At 38.3% G+C, this 21,744-nt stretch overlaps 1 protein-coding gene and 1 long non-coding RNA gene across 3 annotated transcripts in view; one reads left to right on the top strand and one right to left on the bottom strand.

The window, feature by feature from the left end:
• The window catches only part of CPO (carboxypeptidase O), a 62,521-nt gene that overhangs the window by 16,538 nt on the left and 24,239 nt on the right, over nt 1–21,744 (top strand). Inside the window, exon 1 of one of the 2 annotated variants that reach the window (XM_036995010.2) lies at nt 9,207–15,773. The exons of the other annotated variant lie outside the window; for it this stretch is intronic. Coding sequence (XP_036850905.2) covers nt 15,706–15,773 — 68 coding nt within the window. The 5' untranslated portion in view covers nt 9,207–15,705. Of the gene's footprint in view, nt 1–9,206; nt 15,774–21,744 lie in introns of those variants that run through there. 2 annotated transcript variants of the gene reach the window in all.
• Nucleotides 1–21,744, bottom strand: part of LOC140844975 (uncharacterized) — a 68,170-nt gene that overhangs the window by 24,881 nt on the left and 21,545 nt on the right. The window contains exon 2 of the long non-coding RNA XR_012123579.1: nt 4,616–4,726. This is a non-coding gene — a long non-coding RNA (uncharacterized lncRNA). The remainder of the gene's footprint in view (nt 1–4,615; nt 4,727–21,744) is intronic.

The raw sequence follows: 21,744 nt of genomic DNA, 5'->3' as shown, positions 1-21,744 counted from the left end.
GATAAAGTTTAATCTTTATCATATTAATTAGGCACAGTATGAGATTAACAATAATAATAAAATAGAACAATGATAATAATATCTTGTAATAAAAGTTATGTCAATGTGGTCTTTCTCTCAATCTCAAAATATCTTACTGTACTATACTCAGCCTTCTGCTTCCTGTGAAGCTATGAGATGATAAAATCCGTATGTGATGAGATGAAGTGAAGTGAAGTGAATGACAGGGATTTTGATATAGCATTAAACTATAATTGGCCTAACAATATGTCAGAAGGATCTTCTGCTTCTGGACTGAAGTTTACCACGGTTAACTGAAACCACGGAAAGTGAAACCACAGAAAGGGGTGACTATTGAGAGAGAATTTACTAGCATTGTTGAAACTTGGGTGGTGAGACTTCTGAGGAACATGACATGCCTTGTCCAAGTCAAGGACCAACTGAATCATACAGAAGATTTATTTGGTAATCACAATTATACAAGAAAAAATAAGGAATGTGATATAATCATTCATTATTATACATACATCATTATTGTAAACAACGAATATTGACTTCACAAAAAGTTGTGACATATCAAGAGAATGGGGAAAGAATAAATGAAGGCATAAGGGTAGTGTTGGTGTTAAATCATAATTTTCTATAGCAGGAAGCCAAGAAAAAGATGGAGATACATGACAAAACTGGAAGTAGATAAAAATAAATGATGTCACAATGGACATCAATTAAATTTGAATGCAATTTGGGAACTGCACATAGACTGTACTGGTAGATGCTGGAGATATAAAGATCAAACTCTCAAAGAAACAGGCTGTTAAGTAATTTCTATACAATCCAAAGAAGAAATTAATTAATTCTGACAGTAGTGATGGTGGTGAGACAAAGTTGCAGAGGAAGTCATGGGAGTTAAGCCTTTTAAAGATGAGTGGGACTTCCTAGGGAGACTAAAAAAGAATAGCATTCCAGACTGAGGGAATAACATGGGCAAAGGCAGAGGTGTGAAAGTGAGCATGGAGTTTAGGAAATAGAGAGCAAGTGGGGGCAGTGGCCAGAAGCGAGGCTCCAGCAGGACCATCAGCAGGACTCTGCACCCCAGCATGGAGCCCCAGCTCAGCTGAGATGAGGCCAGCCATCAGGCATACTGTAGGTCCAGCTGGAATCTTCAGAGGCCGCTGAGCTGGAGGTGGCAGGGCCAATAGCTCTCCAGTAGTGGGGCATAGAGCCTCAGCAGAGGCTGGGAGCAAGACGGGAGTATGAAGCAACAAACAGGTTTCTCACAGACACAGGGAAGCACCCTGCCCTTTGGGAATCACACATATGCCTGAGGCAGTGGGGAGGAGTCTGGGATTAGAGTACTTGGCAAGGTGCAGGAAAACATTTGTAAACTGGTTGGGTTTTTTTGCCTGGTACGATCTGGGTTTCATCTGGAGGCTGGGGAAGGCTGAGAGCATTTGGTTGTGTTACTTTTTAATTTATTTGTAATTTACTGTTTGTGTAAGAGAGACCTGGGTATGTTTATTCGCTGTGGGTTGAGTAATTAGGAGGCAGAGCTTGAACATAAGAAAATGTAAGTGAGGGAGGAAATAAACCAATTTGCCAAGGTGCCTTTCCCAGATGAATTAGGGAGATGTTGGAGAGAAAAGATCAGAGAAGGGCACTTTTCCTACTGAGTCAGGAGGGCAGGAGTTGAGATGCAAATGGATTTGTCAATGTGACCTAGACTTCCTCAGTGCAGGCAGAGGCTGTCTCATCTGTGGAGAGATGAGCAGGACAAGAGTGGACTGGAGGTCTTGAGGAGAGCCACGGAGCCTTAACCATTCATTCTGGGAAATTGTAGCTGACTGGACAACTACAAAATAGTTGCTGAGTGTTGAAGACCATGAATTTGAAGTGGCATGATCTTCCCTGACCCCTTAAGTGTCTAGATTAGGTGCCCTCCTGTGGGCTTCCATGGCACTCTGTATTTCCATATGATAACACATACCACCCTGTGGTGTGACTGTTGAGCTCCCCCACCCTGTCAGTCGTTATGCTCTGAGAAGGAGGAACCCCTACCTCTGATTTACTATTTTATTCTCCTGAATCTAGGATAGTTTATTCTACCATTTTTAGTGCATGGTAGGTGCTCAGTAAACACTGGCTGACTAAGCATTAATAACATGGCAATTGTGAGGTTTCTCCAATAGCTCTAAGAAGCTAGGGTAGAGAAGCAAAGGTGGTAGATGGTGTAAATGATCCAGAGTGACTAGAAGATTTTCAGGGTGGGTGTGGCAGGGAGTAAAGATATTAAGGGTGCTGGCAAGAGCCTTGTTGACACAGTGCTCCATGAGGATTGGTTTGGGCAGGATCTGGGAGGTGATGCGTGCCAAGATGAGGCAAAGCTCTGGGGTGAGGCCATGGGAGTGGATTGCTTACGGGAAGCATTAGCATGAGGCAGAGCTGGGATGTGACCTTGGCTGGTCCCGATGTGCTCTTGGCCTTTAAATTTGACTTTTTAGTGCATAACTCACAACCAACTGGGAACCACCCATCATTAAGGATAGAGGGGGACAAAGTTTAAACAGGAATAGATTCTACTTGAAAAATAGATTTGTGAGTAGAAGGAAACAAATATTAGAACTTGATTTTTCAATGACAATATTGACAATTATTACCGATAATTTTTCTTTGAAGTAGTTGAAATGAATTTTTTCACAATTACATGGTTAAACTTTGCAACTCTCAGATTTTGGTCACTGTTATCCTGGTGTTCAAAGCAGGACCATACCCAAGTCTTTTTTTATTCCCTGGGCCTAGCATATGGGGGTATTGTCCAGTACACTGGTGTTGGTCCAAAAATAGTCTCCAGGTCCTACATTAATTTATTTTCCTAATAATTAGAACCTATGTCCATGATATCCCAATCAGTGAAATTTCTGTGCTTGTTTTAATGGTCTCTTTTGGGTTACCCAAGGGTTCCCCTTTCTATCTTGCAGATATTCTGTTCAGATAATACCAGGCAGGGCAACAAGAGAAGATTGTACGAATTTGGGAACTTGATGAGCGCGGAACACTCACAGGTTCAGGAAGACTACATTAAGAACTAAAATCTGCTGAGATAATTAAATACCACATCACTCTGACAACTATGCACTGAATATTACTTTGTGGAAAACACTGAACGAAAGGAAAATATATGCTATTCCTGTTCTCAAGAAGTTTACAGTTGGTAGACAATGATCAGAATGACACAAATCTACCTGAGAAAACAGAATGTGGAGAAGTCAGAGAGCAGCTATAAAGACAATGGAAATTAACAAAGAGAAAGAAACAGCTCTCTATGGTACATAAAGGGCCTTCATTAATTACACTGTTATAAATAAAACAACTTTTATAGTTGTATGTTACTAATGTATTTTATATTAATGAATGGTAAATTTGTAATCAAATTAAAGTCCTAAATTACAAAAGGAAAAGTTAGTTCATAGAATGTCATTGTAATTTCAGAGAATATAACTAATACATTCTATGAAATTAATACTTGGAAATCAAGAGGCAATATAACAATTGAGAAAGGAGTTATTAAATGATAAAGGATGTCACAATGGATAACGTGGAGGACAATAAATCCATGCCTCGTCCCCCAAATTTCATTAAATTCCAAATGAACTAGTGGGTTAAATGGTGTCAAAATTAGAAGAAAGCAAAAGAGTGTACTGTACCTACCTATGAAGAAGAGATATATGTCTGTTAAATTATAAATTTTATGTCATATAATAGAATAAATCTACAAAATAAGACACATTTCTCTCAGAATGGGAAAATTACAAGATCGACATGTAATATAAACTTACTGTTAAAAAAAGAAATAGTGTCTGTATAAAGTCAGTACCCAAAATGTAGTGGTATAAAATGATAACCATTTTTTTTTTTAGCACATTAGTCCCTGCACTGGTAATTTGGACCAGCTCAGTGGTCCTTCTGCCGGTCTCTGCCAGCTTACGTACGTATCTGGGGTTAGGTAGGAGGTTCTCCCTCTAAGCATTGGCTAGCTGTTGGCTGGTGCAGTGGGGCACCTGCTCTCGTCATCTGAAAGCCTGGTCAGATTTGTTAATGTGTGGGAGATGGGTTCCAAGCACAGCCCGAGGGCAAACCCCAGTGCAATTTCCATGTCTCTGCTTGCATCCCATTGGCTAGTAAAAGAGTCACACTGTCAACCCCAGAGTCTGTGTGGAAGGGCACTACCAAAATGTGTGGAATCAGGGAAGGGGTAGACTTGTGGGCAGGTTTGAAATCTACTTTGCATCAATAATTGGCAAAGGAGGCTGACAGATTCACTACAGAGAATAGATCCTTCTACTATTCAATAGCAGATCGTGTGGAAACTTTGTATCAGGACTAATGATTAAAGAAATGCACATTAACATTGGCTTCTAGCCTTCATTTTCTAGAGGAGGAAACTGAGGCCCCAAGCCTTATGAGGATGATGCAGTAGATGAGGTCTCTGACGCCAGATCCAGCAGTAAAAGGCAGATCTGGGTTCAAACTGCACTCTACCATTTCCTAGTGGTCTAACTTTGTATAATATCTCTAAGCTTCAGTTTCATCTCTGTGAAATCAGAAAGATGATACATACTTCACAGATTAGGAGGATCAAATGAGATCATATGAAAATCCTCAGCCAGGGTCCTGGCACCTGCATGGTTCATGCTTCCTCCTTCCATTTCTTGGAGGCAATCTTGTAACACTAGCAACAAAGCAAAGCAAAACAAGAAAAGTTCAGACAAACCAGTAAATAAACAGATAAAACTGTAGGGACCAAATGGACTTTGTTACATTTGTGTGTCACTGGTGACTCTCCCTACAGTTATTAAGTTAGTAATTATTGCATGCCCTTTCTGGGCCTGGCACCCTATGAGGCACTGGAAATAGTGTTGAACAGAAAGAGGCAGATCCCTACCCTAATGGAGCTTATTGTCTAGTGGCAAAGGTGGATAATAACCAAATCACCACATCAATAAATATAAAATTTCTGCCTTAATTAGTGCAACAAAGGACTCATGATGAGTGCTAATAGGAAAGCATGTAATAGGAAGAATATACAACCCAATTAAGACTGAGGGGGAGCTAGAGAAGATCCCCCTGAGAAATGAATGGCTTGAGGTATGAAGAGGACATTAAACCAGGATAGGACTATAGGAAAAGGTCAGACCATGCAGCCCTAGGGAATGAGAGGAAGATTGACTTAACCCTTGAAGTGATGTCAGGTCATGAGAAGATATAACCAAGTTTGGGATTTGGAAAGATTTCTCTGGGGTCAAAGTAGAGAACAAATTGGAGGAGAGAAAGGGTGGCTGCAGGTAGATGAATTAGGAGAAATTCATCTCCTAATAGAAGAAGTTAGAGGTAGATCTGAGAAACATTCAGATATTTGGAAAGCAATTTATAAAATAATAGTGGAATTGATGACTGTTAAGTCCAGGGAGAGGAAATCCTGGGGGCAAAATACCTCTAAAAACCGAAATCAGTCAAAGGGAGAAATAAAGTTTAAAACCCATTTATTGTTTACAAACTGCAGTCCAGGGCCATCTCTCTCCTCTGCTCCTGAAGCAAGCCAGCAAGCAAGCCAGCCAGCCCCTCCCTTTAAATTCTCGGGTTCAGACATGCCCTGAGTTGCCCAGGTAAATACCCACTGATATGGAGATGAACTTCTCTCCACCTCTGAGGAGAGATGCAAATGCACTAAAGCCAGGCGAAATTCACTGGAAATGTTATGATTTTACCCACAGTGACCAAAAATGAAATTCCAAGTTGCTGCTGAATCTCCAGGAATAAATCTAGACCACACTGAGTAATAATCAGTTTTTCCCTGCTAAAGTAAAAGTACAGCTTCAGAAAGTTTTGGAGGTTCCTGTAAATAACAGATAAATGAACTAACTTAATCTGCAACCTTAAACTATGGGAAAGAGGATGGATTTAGGCAAAGACAGGTCTAGATCAAATCTCATTGCCCATCTGAACTACAGTTTCTTCATGGAGAAAACAGGGACAAAATTAATTACTTTCCAGGGTTGGTGGAAAATCAAAGTGAGGTATTATATTAGCAAGTACCTAAAGAGCATGCTATTCTAACAACATTGAAAGTTTGACCTCCTTATCAGTAAAATCTGTACAGACACCTCAAAAATCTGGGTTACCCCAGATAAAACTTGGATTTAGATTTCACCTTGGCTGCAGTTATTTGAAGCTACCATTAGCTGTATTCATATTACTCAAATTCCTATCTAAGTGAAGCTTCTTATTAGTTTTCATCTAATCCTAACTGATCCAACAATCAACAGACCATAAAAATACTGAAACTGTGAAAAGCTATGTAATGGACTACAGAGACATGGGACATCTACAATGAAAAACTAGACACTATAGAGCACTGTTTGTGGTTATCTCTGTCTTTTATTGTCTTTGATTTATTTTATAACTCTGCATATTATAGGAAATGAATAAGAATCCAAATGATTCTTGTCCTTAGAGACAAATGAATAGTGTTCAGGGGAGTACCAGTGACTAATTTTGCATCCTTTTGTACATTCACTTCAACATTCCCTGTTGCCTACCTACCTGTGTTTCATTGACTTCTTTGGATTGACTAACATCTTACTGGCTCTCTTGTTAACTGATGCATTAAATAAAATCTTTGATCTGAATTCATTTTATATGAAAGGCATGACTTTATTCTTTTTTTAAATTATCCTTTTTCAGTGTCTAATTTAGGGTGTCCCTAGCACTGGGCTCGAGGCATGGGACATCTGCCAATTTGACACACATGAATCAGTTGCAAACTCACATGAATGAATGGGGCAAGGAAGGAGAAGCAAGTACATAGAAGGCTTCAACTGCCATGGCATTTCGGAGGAGAGGGAGTTCAGGGTTGGAGTAGCCGAAAAAGATATCAGGGAAAATATGATTTCAGAGGTAGGACTTCAGAAAGCCCAGAGGAGATGAGCATTTGCTTTTCCTTCACATATGAGGGAAGTGTTGCAGGAGAAAGTGGGAGGCCCTAGGCCTTGGGCTTCCACCACAGTACATGCAGGATAGAAATCAAACAGGTAGAAATCAAACACAAGCCAGGTACAGCATGAGGCAGATTTATTAAAGGTATATCTTAGCAAAGTGAGCTGACCACTCCATAGGCAGAATAGCCCCTCCCTGGTGGCCTGTTCCTCATTTGTTGGAAGTACGATGAGTATGTAAAGCAGAGGGTGGAATACTCATGATTTCTCTGGGAAGATTCCTAGAAGAAGAATCTTCTGGAGGGTTCTAAGGACAACTATAAACTGTCCTGGCACTGATGGAGTGGTTTTTACTATGTAAGTGAGATCTTAATGAAGTTAAAGGTCTATTTTTCACAAAATGCCATTTTGGTTTGATCTAGTTCCAGCTAGTTCCTACCTTATTTTGTTTATCAGTCTCAGGTCCCTCTGCCCATTGTTCCTGTGTCTGCTAGTCAAGCTACTCAGCCTTTCTGCCTGCTCCACCCTGCCATTCCCTTTCCTACCTCAGAAGGGCACAGCCTGAGCTGAGGTAAGGTGGGAATCAGCAGAGCCTGTTCTTTGGCAAGGCCTGGTTAGGAGAAAGAATAGTCAAGGCTCGATTTTACATGGCATTCACAAGTGGAGAAGGTAATGGGTGCTGGAGGTTCCCACACCTGACTACCCATTAGAGTCACCTGTGGAAAGGTAAAAATGCTTATGTCTGGGCCCCATTATCAGAAATTCTGCTGCAGTTGGTCTGGGAAGGAGGTGCCAGAGAACATTCCTTAGATGATTTTGAAATGAAAAGTTAGTGGAACTACTGTGCTATGCAATTTACATGTGTTCTTTGATTAAATTTAACCTGTAAGAGAAGAGTTTTCATCCTTGTTTTATTGATGAGGAAACCAAAGACTAAGAGAGACCAGGTGGCTGACCCAGAGGGGCTGCTAGTAGGAGAATGAGGGGAGGACTTGATGAGAGGTGGATGGATGGTAGATAACTTTTTAATGTTGCTATTACATTGTATAATAAAGAAAATAGAATTCAGTCATTCACCAAATACCTACTATGGGTCAGGCTCTATTCCAGAGACAGGGAATGAAGGTGATGGTCAAAACAAAGTCCCTGTTGTCACTCTGATGAGCAAGCTGTCTGTCTGGCTCCCAAAGAAGAATGCTGCAGGCTGAGAGGAGAGCAGGTGCGGTTAGCTACCTGGCGTTCCTCTGGGTATTAAGGAAGGGCTAATGGAAACCAACAGAGCACACAGCAAACAAATGAATGCAAAGATAACAAAATGTGACCCACCTGGGAGGTCTTGTTAAAGTGGAGATTCTGGGGTTTCTGATGGCATCTGGGTCATGATAATGCTGGTGCTGGTCCCCAGCCCACATTTGATGATTTTTGATTACATGATATATGAAGTCCTCTGTGATTGTTTCCTTCTCTATAATTGGGGTCAATAATTGATCCTACTACATAAAGACTGGTTGTGCATTAAAGCACAGTATCTGAGACATAGTATAACTCTGTAAACTTTCTTTATAATTCTATAATTTGCTTTAAATTTCAAAAGAGTTTTCATCAGAGTAACATGGCATCCTTCTAGGGAGTTAAGGAAATACTAATAGAAGCAAACAGGATGTAAAAAGTTAGAGTAAGAGACGTTGACCCTTCACTGACAATATTATTTCAATGTGTGGAAGTAACAAGTAGGAGTTGTGTGAAATCTGTTGATCTCAGTGTACAAGTGTGGAACTAAAGTTCTGAATGTATTTGGGTTTATTAAACCCTATAGGAGTTTTAATAAAAAATATTTTTCTGTGTATAAAATTAGCTTGATATGTGAAATAAAGTACAGTGTCAATTTTTATCCTTTTAAAGAAATTATATTAGAGATATAGGGAAATTCACAGGAATAGGAATTATATTAAATTATGGAATTTTTATATAAGAAGTCAATTGTACTTCTTATACAAATATATAAAATATATTTACATTATATACATATTATATATCAATATCAATAAGCTATGTTATCTTAATAATCTTATCTTAAATCTTGTATTTATAACAATATAAATCTTATATGTATAACAATAAACTTCTTATTTTATAAATAGAAATATAGGATTATATAGATTATATACATTTGATTTTAGTAGCTAAGATATAACTCATTCTAACAGGTGCTGTGTCTCAGAAATGTTTTTCAAAAATCTTTTTTCTAATATATGTAAAGCTGAAAAGTCATTTCCACCACCTACCCTACCTTTAGAAAAATCCTCTAGTGAGCTTCACGTTAAGAAATTTCATGGCGAAAGAAAAAATTGCTCCACGTTTTTCCATTTGGGAAGATTTTCTCTTCTATATAGTGTGGTTATCATACTGGAATAACACTGTGTAGAACTATAATCTAGTTACAGATCCTTGTTATTAGTGTCAATGATAATTACACCATACATCTTTTATGGTTTTTACAATTTTCAGAGGGCTTTCACATACATTATTTCATTTAATATGGCTCACAATCCTGTGTGGGAGAAGAGACAAGTACAATCGTTTATGAAGGAAGACAGGTGAGGTTTGCCCAATTTCACATGGCTGATAAATGGTAGAAACAAAATTAGAACCCAAGGCTTCTGATTACTAACCCAGTGCTGTTCACTTGTACCATCTAATATTGCATTGAGGTTCTGACAATGAATGCAATAATTGGTAATGATCTGTAATGATCTTGCTAAATATAGTGAGCATAAATGAAACTGTGTAGGGCAATGAGCCTGGAGGAAAATCCAGGGAAGAGAAGGAAGCCTATTCTAATTGTGTTACCTTCTCCTTGTATATATATATATTTTTTCCCCCAGCATTTTTGAGATGTAATTGGCATATAACATTTGGTGTAAGTGTTGATTTGATACACTAATATATTGTAAAAATAGCACCATAGCATTAGCTAGCACCTCCATCATGTCATAAAATTACCATGTCATATAAATACCACATTACTATATACCATTTTTGTGGTGCGAGAATTCAAGGTTTACCCATTTTCAACTAGCAACTTTCAAGTATTTAATACAATATTATTAACTATAATCACAATGCTATAAATTAGATCCCCAGAACTGATTCATCTTCTGATGGGAAGTTGGTACCCTTTAATCAACATCTCCCCATTTCTCCCCACCCCCAGCCCCTGGTAACCATCATTCTACCCTCTATTTCTATGAGTTCAGCTTTTTTTAAGATTTCACATATAAGTGATATCATATAGTATTTGTCTTTCTCTGTCTGACTTATTTCACTTAGAATAATGCCTTCAAGGTCCATTCATGTCCATCCTCTCGCAAATGGCAGGATTTCCTTCTTTCTCATGGCTGAATAATATTCCATTGCACATACATACCATATTTTCTTTATCCATTCATCTATTGGTGGACACTTAGTTTGTTTCCATATCTTTTGCCTGTCTTTAAATACCTGAGAGATCCTTGGAAGCAGAGTCCATGATGATAACCCTGTTTATCTCCAGTGATGATCTAGGGTGATGCATCCAAAGTGTTCTTTTTGAGAACTAGTTGATGGCTGATACTGAATGAGATACTATCCAAGTGCAAATAGATGGGAAAGTAGCCAAAGGGCTAATTCCCACAGTAATTGCCCCAACTGCACCTTGATTCTAGGACCACCCCATATGCAGGCAGTTGACTGGGGTTTCCAAGTTCCCCTCAGGCAGCTTCCTGGTCTCCTTGTCCTCCCTACTCCACTCCTCGCACTTGGGAGCATATATTTCTTTCCTGTTTCTCTTCTTTCCCTTGATGATCTAAATAGAAGATAGTTTAGCACAAGAGAAAGGGCAAAGTTTATCACCTCCACAAAAAATTGAGGAGCCTGCCATACAGTTCTTTAAACACCTTGGAAAGGGCATGCAAGCAGTGAGACAGAAATCACTTTTTTTTTTCTTAAGCCAACTAGCACGATGTGCTCTTTAGCTAGCATGTGACTTTCTGTAGTTTGCTGGCTAGGTTTTAGAAGCTTGCTAAGGACTGGCTATGTAACATTGCCCCTGGTTTTCCAGGCTGAAGTTTTGTTTCTGTATCTAATTGCCCACAAAGTGCAGAGAGATCTCTAAGGCTTGGGGCCAATAGCATTCACTTATTTTCACTTGTCCTGGAGTCTGGTTGGTGTATTGGCTGGATCATCTGAGAAACAAGATGGAGTTAAAAGTGGAAGAGATTTATAAGGTGAAATCCTTGTGAATGATAAAAGGGAGAGGAAGCAGGAGAAGGCAAGGAGAGCCTTCAGACCATGATGGAGGTCTTATACCTGTGAAAAGTGAAGGGGGAGAGAGGAAGATTGTGTAGGAGCCTCATTCTATGGTGCAGCGACAAGAAGAGTGCTTATGGAATCCTGCTTAGGTACTACTGGTGAGCCCCATACCACTTCTGTGTTCAGTCATGGGTTGGAACATGTCTAGGTAGCACTTTGTCTCAAGTTTAAAGTACCCATAGCCAGAAGTTTCTCCCTTGATATCAGATTTCAGTAGGGCACAACCACAGCTGACACAGCTGGGTAAAGGGGAGCAGATGGTCACAGAAAGCCAAATGCCTCGTTGTATAGGGAAGAGGCTGGATCTAGCCAATGGACTTAGGCCGTCTGACAATAACATGGACACAGATTCACGCATCCATCCATTGATCCATGGACCCATTCCTCCATCTGTCCACACATCTGTCCATCCACCCATGCACTCATTTATTGCCTTAGATGATAGAAACAATCTCTGAAGCTTCTGTCAGAACATGAACCTATTCTTGCTGCTGTCCAAGGAATGAGATCTAGATTTGCCTCTTCTGCTGCTAAGGTTGCATCTCTGAGTGACAAACAGCCTGTATCTCTACTCAGTCTGCCTTCATGCCTGCTTGTGACCTTAAGTCAACCTACCATCCACCTGAGACCGAGCCCTTAAACACCCTCATTTCTGCCAGTCTGACACACCTCTTTCTTGAGTCCTACTGATACTTTGCTCCATTGTGTGGGCTATAATTCATGTTCCAGCCCTTTGACTCAGTCATAAAAATCACTGGGTGTAAAAGGTGCATGACAAGTGATGAGGTTCACTGTGATGACTGCAAATTCAGAGCCAGTGAGCACAACTAAGGAGCCACTGAGGTGGTGAGCTGGCTTGGCTCGTGTGCCTTCCAAATCTTAAGTCAGTCTTTGGTGATAGTATTTCATAGCAGCCTCTCTCCAAATAATATGACAACCAGCCATGAGAAATCATGGGCATCATTTTGAGAGCACATTATCTTGCAGGATAAAGATGGAAATGTCTAGGTAATAAAAAGAGGTTGAGTTTTTTAAACAAATATTTCTGCCAATTAGCATTTAGTTTTCCTCTAAATCGGCAGTCTCTAAGGTCTTTTCATTTCTTTCATCCTATTACTTCCTCTATCAAAAAACACAGGCCTCACCATAATAAGAACCAAGTCCTGCTTTTTTTCTACAGTGGGTTTGTGTTTTGGCAGAAGAACCACATGTGTTTGCAGGCATTCTATCAAGTAGTCTAGAGAACATAAAACTGGCTGTAATATTTTGGGAGTAAATTTTATCGCTCTGGCTTTAAAGCACAGCCAAATAAAAACAAGAATTCCATTAGTAGTTGAATATTGTAATAATAGAGTTGAGAATAAATTTTACTGCTATAGGAACTATAAAACAGCAATAATAAAAACACTATTATTGTGAATAAATTGTGTTGAAATGACTAACTAGAAAGCTATAAAACACAACGATAAGGAATAATCTAATCGCCAGGGAAGATGTGATAATAATTCACCCTTGTTAGTGGGAAGCCCGTGGTTCCAGTTCATTGGCCCCAAGTGCTCTAGGTCACTGCCTGCATTCCATGAGGTTGCAGAAAGATAATCTTTGGCCAGTGGGTTGGCAGGAGACCACATATTACAGTAAAATTGGATGTGGGGATTGAGGAAAATCCAATTATCAGTGACTATTAGGCAAGCCCTGTGCAGGAAAGCCAAATGTCCTCACAACATAATTTCAGAAATTATTTGCAGCTTTCTACTCACAGTTTGTATGTACTGTTTGGCTGTATGTTTCATGCATTTCTTGTTTTCATTTATGTTCTTTTGCTTCAGAATAACTACATGGAATTGCATATCTGCTTGGGGTGAGCCTATTCTAATTTTGCTTTTTAGTTAGACTACCCATGCATCATTCTGCCCTGAGTCCAGCTTGGTCCCATTCCAATTAGCAGGCAGTGGAAAGAAAACACCCTCAGTTCCTCTGTTCCATTCTCCCTCTGTGGAATTCACAGCTCCATGAAAACCCTTGCTTCAGAGTCAGGACTACTGAGGCGGCTGCCCAGTCCCTGCACCTGGATGCAAGGAAAGAGTGTAGTGTTGCCTTTTACCCCTCATTCTGAACATCATCAAAACTCAAATTCAAGACTTCCAGATTGACAATATCCCAAGGGGATGATGGAAGACCACAATAATGAAGTTTCCATTAGGCAAGCTACGGTGATGGCATTTTCTATACTCACTTGCCTTTCCTTCTGAAAATCCACTCTAATCAGGCTTTTTTCTCTACCACATATTGCCTGAAATTGCTTTTTTCAAGGTCTCCAGGAGACTCTGTCCTGCTGGAGAAGATTGCTAGTTTTCAGTCCTCATCTGACTCAACTTCTGAATATTTGGCCCAGTTGGTAACTCCCACTTTCTTGAAACGCTTTCCCCACTTGGCTTCTAAGACGTAACAATCTCTGTTTTCCACCTAAGACCCAAGGCTCAGTCTTTGTTGCTCCCTGTTCCATCTGCACTCACGTCCTGGTTGTTCTCTACCACGTGGCTTCAAACACCATGTCTTACATGCTGAGGAGTCACAAATTTATGTTTTGCACTCCAACTTCCCTGTGAGCTCCAGCCTGCAATAGCAGCTGCACTTTTGACAATCCTGTGGATGTTTAGTAAGCATCTCAAACTTATCAGAGCCAAAAAAGAATGATTGACTTTTCATCTCCTCAAACCTACCCCTCCTTCAATTTTTCCCGTCTTGTAAGGTCACCAGTTCTCACTCCATTTCTTGGCCCCAGAAGTAGGAGTTGTTGTTGAGTTCCCTATATCTCCCATACTTGATATTCATTCCATAAACAAGTTTGTTAGGTCAGCTGCCCAAATAAATTCCCAGTGTGACCATGTTTCGCCATGTACCCATGACTAGCCCGAGGCCCCAGCACCTCTCCTGGAATGCTGGGTGTCCTCCTGCTGGTCTTTATGTTCCCATTCTTGTCCTGCTCTTGCCTACTCACTATGCAGCAACCAGAGGAATCTTTGAAAATATAAAACCAAGACCATTTCAATGATTTCTTAGGAAAAAATACAAAGTGCCTCCATGGTCCATGATCTCTTCAAGATCTGGCCCTCATTTATCTTCCTGACCTCATCTTCCATCACTCTCTCTTGCTCTCACTTCACTCAAACCCTGACTTTCTTCCAGTTCCTCTACCACCCCAAGCTCATTTCTTCCCTAGGACCTCTATACATATTGTTCCCCTTTCCTAGAACAGTTTTCCTGTAGTCCTTTCCATGAACCACATCATTAGGAACTTAACTCAAAAATAATCTTAAATCAGTCAGGACAGGCCTATCTCAACATACTTTTGGCCTATGATTATCCCCTGTTCTCTAAATTTGGTTCCCTTTACTTACAGTTGTATTATTTCTCTGTATATATACTTGTTTGTTGTTGTTCTGTCAGCTCTACTGTGAGTTGCATAAAGGCCAAGACTCTGTCTGTGTCATTCATCTTTGTATTAATGCCTGGTATATAGTGGGTACTCATTGTATTTTTGCAGAATGAATGAATGGATGAATGAATAAATACAGGGCAAAGGATTTAGACTAGGCCTCCATATGCCAAGGACCATGTTTAAATCCTCTACTCTGCACTAAAGTTTGCCTTGCTCAGTTAGATTCTTAGCAGTGATCTTAGCCTGATCTTTTACTTTTCTTGTTTATTGTTTGATATTCAGGCATATTCTGAGTTTGTCTGAAAATGTGGGCTTTCTGATAAGAGTCCTTTATGTGAGAGGGTTGTATGGGAAACTCTACTTGGGGAAGGATTTAAAATATTTTCACTGCTCAGGTTTGGAGAGACCTGGATTTGTTTAAGAAGCTGGTGATGTGGTCCATTAGAACAAGAGAAGGCATGTGACCCAAAATAAAGCCTTAGGTTGCAAAGGGGAGTGGATATCCTGAGTAATAACCATGCCCTGACCAGAGCAGAAGACACAAAACCTATTATGCCCAGCAACCTTTGCAGAGGGAACAGCAGGAATGGTCAGCTCCTGAGTAAAAGTGATAGGAGTCCTAGAAATGAGGACTTTATGTGGGAAAGAACCTTTCTGGATCTGGTGGAGCCAAGAGCTTGTATAAATTTGATTTTACAGGAGAAGTGAGAAGTCAAAGGGTAATGTTTTCCACTAGTAGAAAAAGCTGTTTGAGGACATGATGGAGTTAATGAAGCAACTGCTCACATTCATTTCTGCTGACATATCCAAAACTGATTTATCTTATCTTGAGTGTGGGAGCCAAATGCCTTTATGCATACTCAGAGACACTTGATCCACTGACCTGCAGGAGAAGCCCAGGATTTTCTAGCTTGCTGCAGAAAAATGAAGCCTCTGCTTGGGACCCTTTACCTCTTGGAGATGCTGATTTCTGGTGGGCTGGGATATGATAGGTGAGTGTGAAGTAGGAAGAGGAGCTGACTATTATGATTTAGATTCTCTAAATGGAAAGCTTTTTTTTTAAAGATCAGTGAAGCTGGATTCTCCCCCCTCCAAGTGATACACATCACCATGAGATGAAGTTTTATCATTGAACATTACTCTAGTCATCTTTGAAAAAATGAATACAGATCTAATAAACATTTCCTAGGATAATGTATGATAAATACCAAGATATGTCAGTTTTGTGATAGGAAAAAGGAAATTATAATGAAAATTCTATATCCCTCATTTCCACAGTTATTCAGTTATTAAATTTTATTATTCTAATTATCAAGAAAAATGTTTAAAACATTTAAAACTATCAAATAATTTTACCAATCATGTTAATGTTTTTTGAGAGATACATAGCTAGATAGCTCATTATGTATGTAGTAATATTGCCAGAATTTTTCCATTAAATTGTATCATAGAAATTTGCCTATGACATTCATAATATATTAAAAACAAATTGTAATCACTAATAATATTCCATTATTCCTACCCTATGGGGCATTTAGTTGATTTCTACTTTGCCATTTTACAAACAATGCCCTGATGAGCATCCAGCTACATTAATGATTATTGCAAATTTATTTCCCTAGTATAAGTTATAAGAAGTAGAATTACTGGGTGAGAAGCTGAGAAAAATGGGAGAAACTTGCTACATATTGCCAAATTGCCCTCTAGAGAAGCTGCATCTTTTTACTTCCTACAATAGTGGTGAAAGCACTTTTTAAGTGTTTGCCAACTTGGCAAGTAAAAAATACCCACAGTTGAACTAGTTTGCATTTGTTGATTTCTAACAAGGTTAGTTTATCTTATTACTCATTTTGTTAGTTTATAAATTGCCCATTCGTGTCATTTGCCCATTTTTGTATTCTTTCCCTAGTCTCAATTAAGAATATCATAACTTTCCTAAATATGTATTACACATTAAATTCTGTGTGTGGGGGGGTTATAGTTTCCATATAAAGTGTGTTTTCATTTGTTCATACATAGCTCATTATTCTGTTCTCTTGGCATATCTCATCGAGCATGTGTAGTTCTACACAGTGTTTCCTCTTTTGCTTCATGGTTAAAAGAATCTTGGAATGAACTTGCTTTCACAGAACAGAGAAATCCACTCAGATTTTTGCCCCGGACTAACTATGTGATCTTAGCTTGTCCCTTAGTTTCACAGACAATCTGATTTTAGATATTTAGAGAGTCCAGGATCTATGTGATACAAAACCTATTGGACATTGCCATTTCATGTTTTCCATTAGTTTACTCAGCTTCTTATAGATATTGCACTTATCTTCCCTTCTGAGAGTCTCCATCCATAAATTAGAGACAAAGACTTACATATATCACATGGCTTTGCTTGGGGAAAAAAGTCATCTTGCTTAAAAATATCAAAAGCCTTAAAACTTACACATCTTTTGACCTTGTATCCCTGCTCCTGGAAATTTATACTGAGAAAATAAGATAAATATGGAAATAGTTTTATACACTGAGATTCATCTTCACTTATAATATAAATATTATATTTGGAAACAACATAAATTGCCCATATTAGGTTATACAAATATAGATTTATAGCAATGGAATATTTTCCATCAATTAGAATTATGAAAAAATTCTAATAGCATGGGAAAAGTCATATTTTATGCTCAAAGAAACATGCAGAATAGATGTAATAAATAAAATACTTAGAAAAAATCAAAGAAAAAAGTGTACCAAAATGGTCATGATCTTTGGTTGGTGATTTCTTTTCCTTTTTCTCAACTGTTCTTTAATTTGGAAATATTCTCCAATGAAGATGCATAAAACTTTTATTTTAAAAAATGACTTCCACAAGTCCAGGTTAAATTATGGAAGTGATCTGGCTCAGGCAGTGGGACTCAGACAAGAGGCTTCCAGTACAGAGCTTCTCATGACTGCGCTTGAGGAAAACATTTCAAATCTGCTAGTCCTGGTCCTTATTGGCAGTTTTCATTTTCATTATCATTTACTGATGCAAGATAATGTTCACTTTGGTATGGCTTTTACCAACTGAAAGCATAGGTTAGCTGCCATTTTTAATACTCTTTATTCAGTATGTGGGAGGTAATGATGGTCTAGAAAATCTACAGGTAACAAAGGTTCCAAGCTTGTAACCTTCCTCTTGAGCATTTGGGGAGGTAGGCTCTCATGTATACCACATACTCCTACTAAAACTGGAAATCTCTAGAATCACTTGGGATTTAGCATTGTGAACCAAATACCTTGAAAATGTTTATTCTTTTTGACCCACTAATTCTTCCTGGAATGTAGTTCAAGGAGATAATCAGTAATGAACACAAAGATTTATGCAAGAGTTGATTAACTCCAGAATTATTTATAATAGCAAAAAATCGAAACGGGAAACAGCTTTAATATCCAGTAAAGATGACAATATTTAAATAAGTGATGCTGTTTAATATATACTTACTGTCAAACATTATGCAGTCATTAAAAATAGTGTTTATAAAGAGTTTTCATTGGTTTGAGGAAATGGCTATGGTAGAATATATAATACAAAGGAATGAATACAAAGTTATATATAGATATAATCTGCATTGTGTTTAAGAAAAAAAATGTATACAGATAAAAGGCTGAAGGGAAATATTCCAAAATATCAACAATGGACTTATGGAGGTGGAATTATTGAGGATCATTTATTCCTTGTTTTTCTATTTTTCTCTTCTCCATACTATCTAAATTTTCCACTTTAAGAATATGTTAGTTTTATAAGGAGGAAAAAAGTTTGAAGATACATTACTATCATGAAATATTCATGTAACTATTTTTTTACTAAGTATTTAAAATACAAAATTTGCCTCAATATTCATTGGAGTTTTGCCTCTTTATACATTCCAGTCAAAATTCCATCAGACATTCTTTTATCTACAGTATTTATTAATAATGCACCCCAAAGGATCATTTTCCCGGTTAAACATTTTATGAATTCTTATTCAAAAAGAATACACAAAGCACAATAATCTTTTCATTTGATTGGTGAGATGAGACTGGTGATAATTTGGGAGATTAGCCAGCTTTTTCCTTCCCTTACTGCATGTATTATGCATCACCCAAGAAACTGCCTAGAGACAGGGAAGTGCCTTTTCTGAGTACATGGTTTAAACATTACTTGAACTAAGTATTTGGATTTCTGAGGCTTAAGTATTGTGTTTAATTTCATGCAAAATTGATAAGCACTTTTAATATCAGGGGTTTCCACTCAAATCCCATTCAATTCACTTTTTGGAATATTACACGGAGCCAGTCATTCAGTGCTGGGCTTAGGAGGTAACATATTCACACATTTTGCAGTCATTAGCTGGAAATGTTGGTGGTTGATGGTATCCAATTACCTTTTATTTATTCCCTTCTATATTGTGCAATTGCCAGGGAATACCAGCCCAGTTGAAATGGGAATTTACCAGGTGCGCTTCCTGCTTTTTAATGCACTCACTTTCCTACCCGCCTGAGTAGATGACTATGATAAAGACACAAATATTTGCTGGGTTATATGAAGGAAGGAAGAGGGTCACACTGAACAGCCACCACCCCTGGTCCCAACACTAGTGAAAACATCTCCGGTGATCTTATTTCCTGGCAGGACACAACAGGCAGGACAGTCAGTGGGAGGAGTGGGGAAGAAGGGTGGGCTGCAAAGCTCTCCTCCTCATTTACTTCATTCCCTCTCCTCTCTCCTTCCCTAAAAAGCGCTGAAATTATTTTCTAGTGACTTTGTAATGCTGATACTTATTTTGCTCTTTTTATAGTCCAAGTCAGAGATAAACAATTTTGTAATGGGCTAATAAATGTTTTATGTTTATTTTCTAGGGTATAATAAAAGTATAATTTAGCCTATATAACAGAATCTTCAGGGGAAAAACCCAACAATCTGGAATGCTAGTATTTACTTTAAGGTTTGTTGTTGGGATTAAATACTTCTATCTCTATCTCTATCTATCCCTGTCTCTATATCCATTTACCCATTTATCTATCATCTATCTATCTATCTATCATCTATCTATCTATCTATCTATCTATCTATCTATCTATCTATCTATCATCTACCTATCATCTATCTATATCTATCATCTATCATCTACCTATCTATATCGATCTATCTATTATCTACCTATCTATCATCTATCTGTCTATCATCTATCTATCTATCTATCTATCTATCTATCTATCTATCTATCATTTATATCTATCTATCTATCTCTATCTATCATCTATCTATAAATGATTAGGACAGTGCTGGCATGCATACTTACTAGTAAAATGTTATTAGCTACACTTGAATTTAGAATTCTCCCTCTGCTGTCCTTAATACACTTAGTGCATCATTTAATTGGTAGTTAATTAGGCACTACCTTGTCATACCTCATGCCTTATTATTTAATGGCTAAGTTATTTTTCTTTTCATGTACTTATGTCTTATTTCCTTGAGTAGATTTTAAGCTCTGTAAGAAAGAAACCTAATTTTCTACTACTATTATATAGTACTGTTTTTTGTACAGTACCAAGAGTACCATCCCACTGGACTATTGAATTGATTAAATAAGATGATAATATAAAATGCTTTTACCAGTGCCTAGAATGGACTGCTCAATAAGGGCTAACTAGTGTTATTATAAAATACACATATTTGTTGATTATTTGATAAACATGAAAGGTACCTGAAAATGTATGTAGATTGAATTTTTATGAATTTTAAATACACCAGGGATGTACATATTTTCTTTTTTTTTATTAAGGCATTATTGATATACACTCTTATAAAGGTTTCACATGAAAAAATATGGTTATTACATTCACCCATATTACCGTGTCCACCCCATAAGCCATTGCAGTAACTGCCCATCAGTGTAGTAAGATGCTACAGAGTCACTATTTGCCTTCTCTGTGCTACACTGTATTCCCCATGATCCCCCCAACACCATGTGTACTAATTATAATACCCCTCAGTCTCCTTCTCCCTCCCTCACCACCCGCCCTCCCACACCCCTCCCCTTTGGTAACCACTAGTCCCTTCTTGGAGACTCTGAGTCTGTTGCTATTTTGTTCCTTCAGTTTTGCTTTGTTGTTATACTCCACAAACGAGGGAAATCATTTGGTATTTGTCTTTCTCTGCCTGCCTTATTTCACTGAGCATGATACCCTCTGGCTCCATCCATGTTGTTGTAAATGGTAGGATGTGTTTGTTTCTTATGGCTGAATAATGTTCCCCTGTGTATATGTACCACATCTTCTTTATCCATTCATCTACTGATGGACACTTAGGTTGCTTCCATATCTTGGCTATTGTAAATAGTGCTGCAATAAACATAGGGGTGCATATGTCTTTTTGAATCAGAGATTTTGCTTTCTTTGGGAAAATTCCCAGGAGTGGAATTCCCTAGTCAAATGGTATTTTTATTTTTAGTTTTTTTGAGGAACCTCCGTATTACTTTCCACAATGGTTGAACTAGCTTACATTCCCACCAGCAGTGTAGGAGGGTTCCCCTTTCTCCGCATCCTTGCCAGCATTTGTTATTCCTAGTCTACTCGATGTTGGCTGTCCTAACTGGTGGGAGGTGATATCTCATTGTGGTTTTAATATGCGTTTCCCTAATAATTAGCAATGTGGAGCATATTTTCATGTGCCTGTTGGCCATCTGAATTTCTTCTTTGGACAAGTGTCTGTTCATATCCTCTACCCATTTTTTAACAGGGTCATTTGCTTTTTGGGTGTTGAGGCATGTGAGTTCTTTATATATTTTGGATGTTAACCCCTTGTCAGATATATTGTTTACAAATATATTCTCCCATACTGTAGGATGTCATTTTGTTCTGCTGATGGTGTCCTTTGCTGTACAGAAGCTTTTTAGCTTGATGTAGTCCCATTTGTTAACTTTTTATTTTGTTTCTCTTGCCACAGGAGAT

The sequence above is a fragment of the Manis javanica genome, chromosome 12, assembly GCF_040802235.1.
Source record: "Manis javanica isolate MJ-LG chromosome 12, MJ_LKY, whole genome shotgun sequence".
Lineage (NCBI taxonomy): Eukaryota > Metazoa > Chordata > Mammalia > Pholidota > Manidae > Manis > Manis javanica.
The sequence above is the reverse complement of the archived record's forward strand: the minus strand, read 5'-3'. Positions and strand labels throughout refer to the sequence as shown.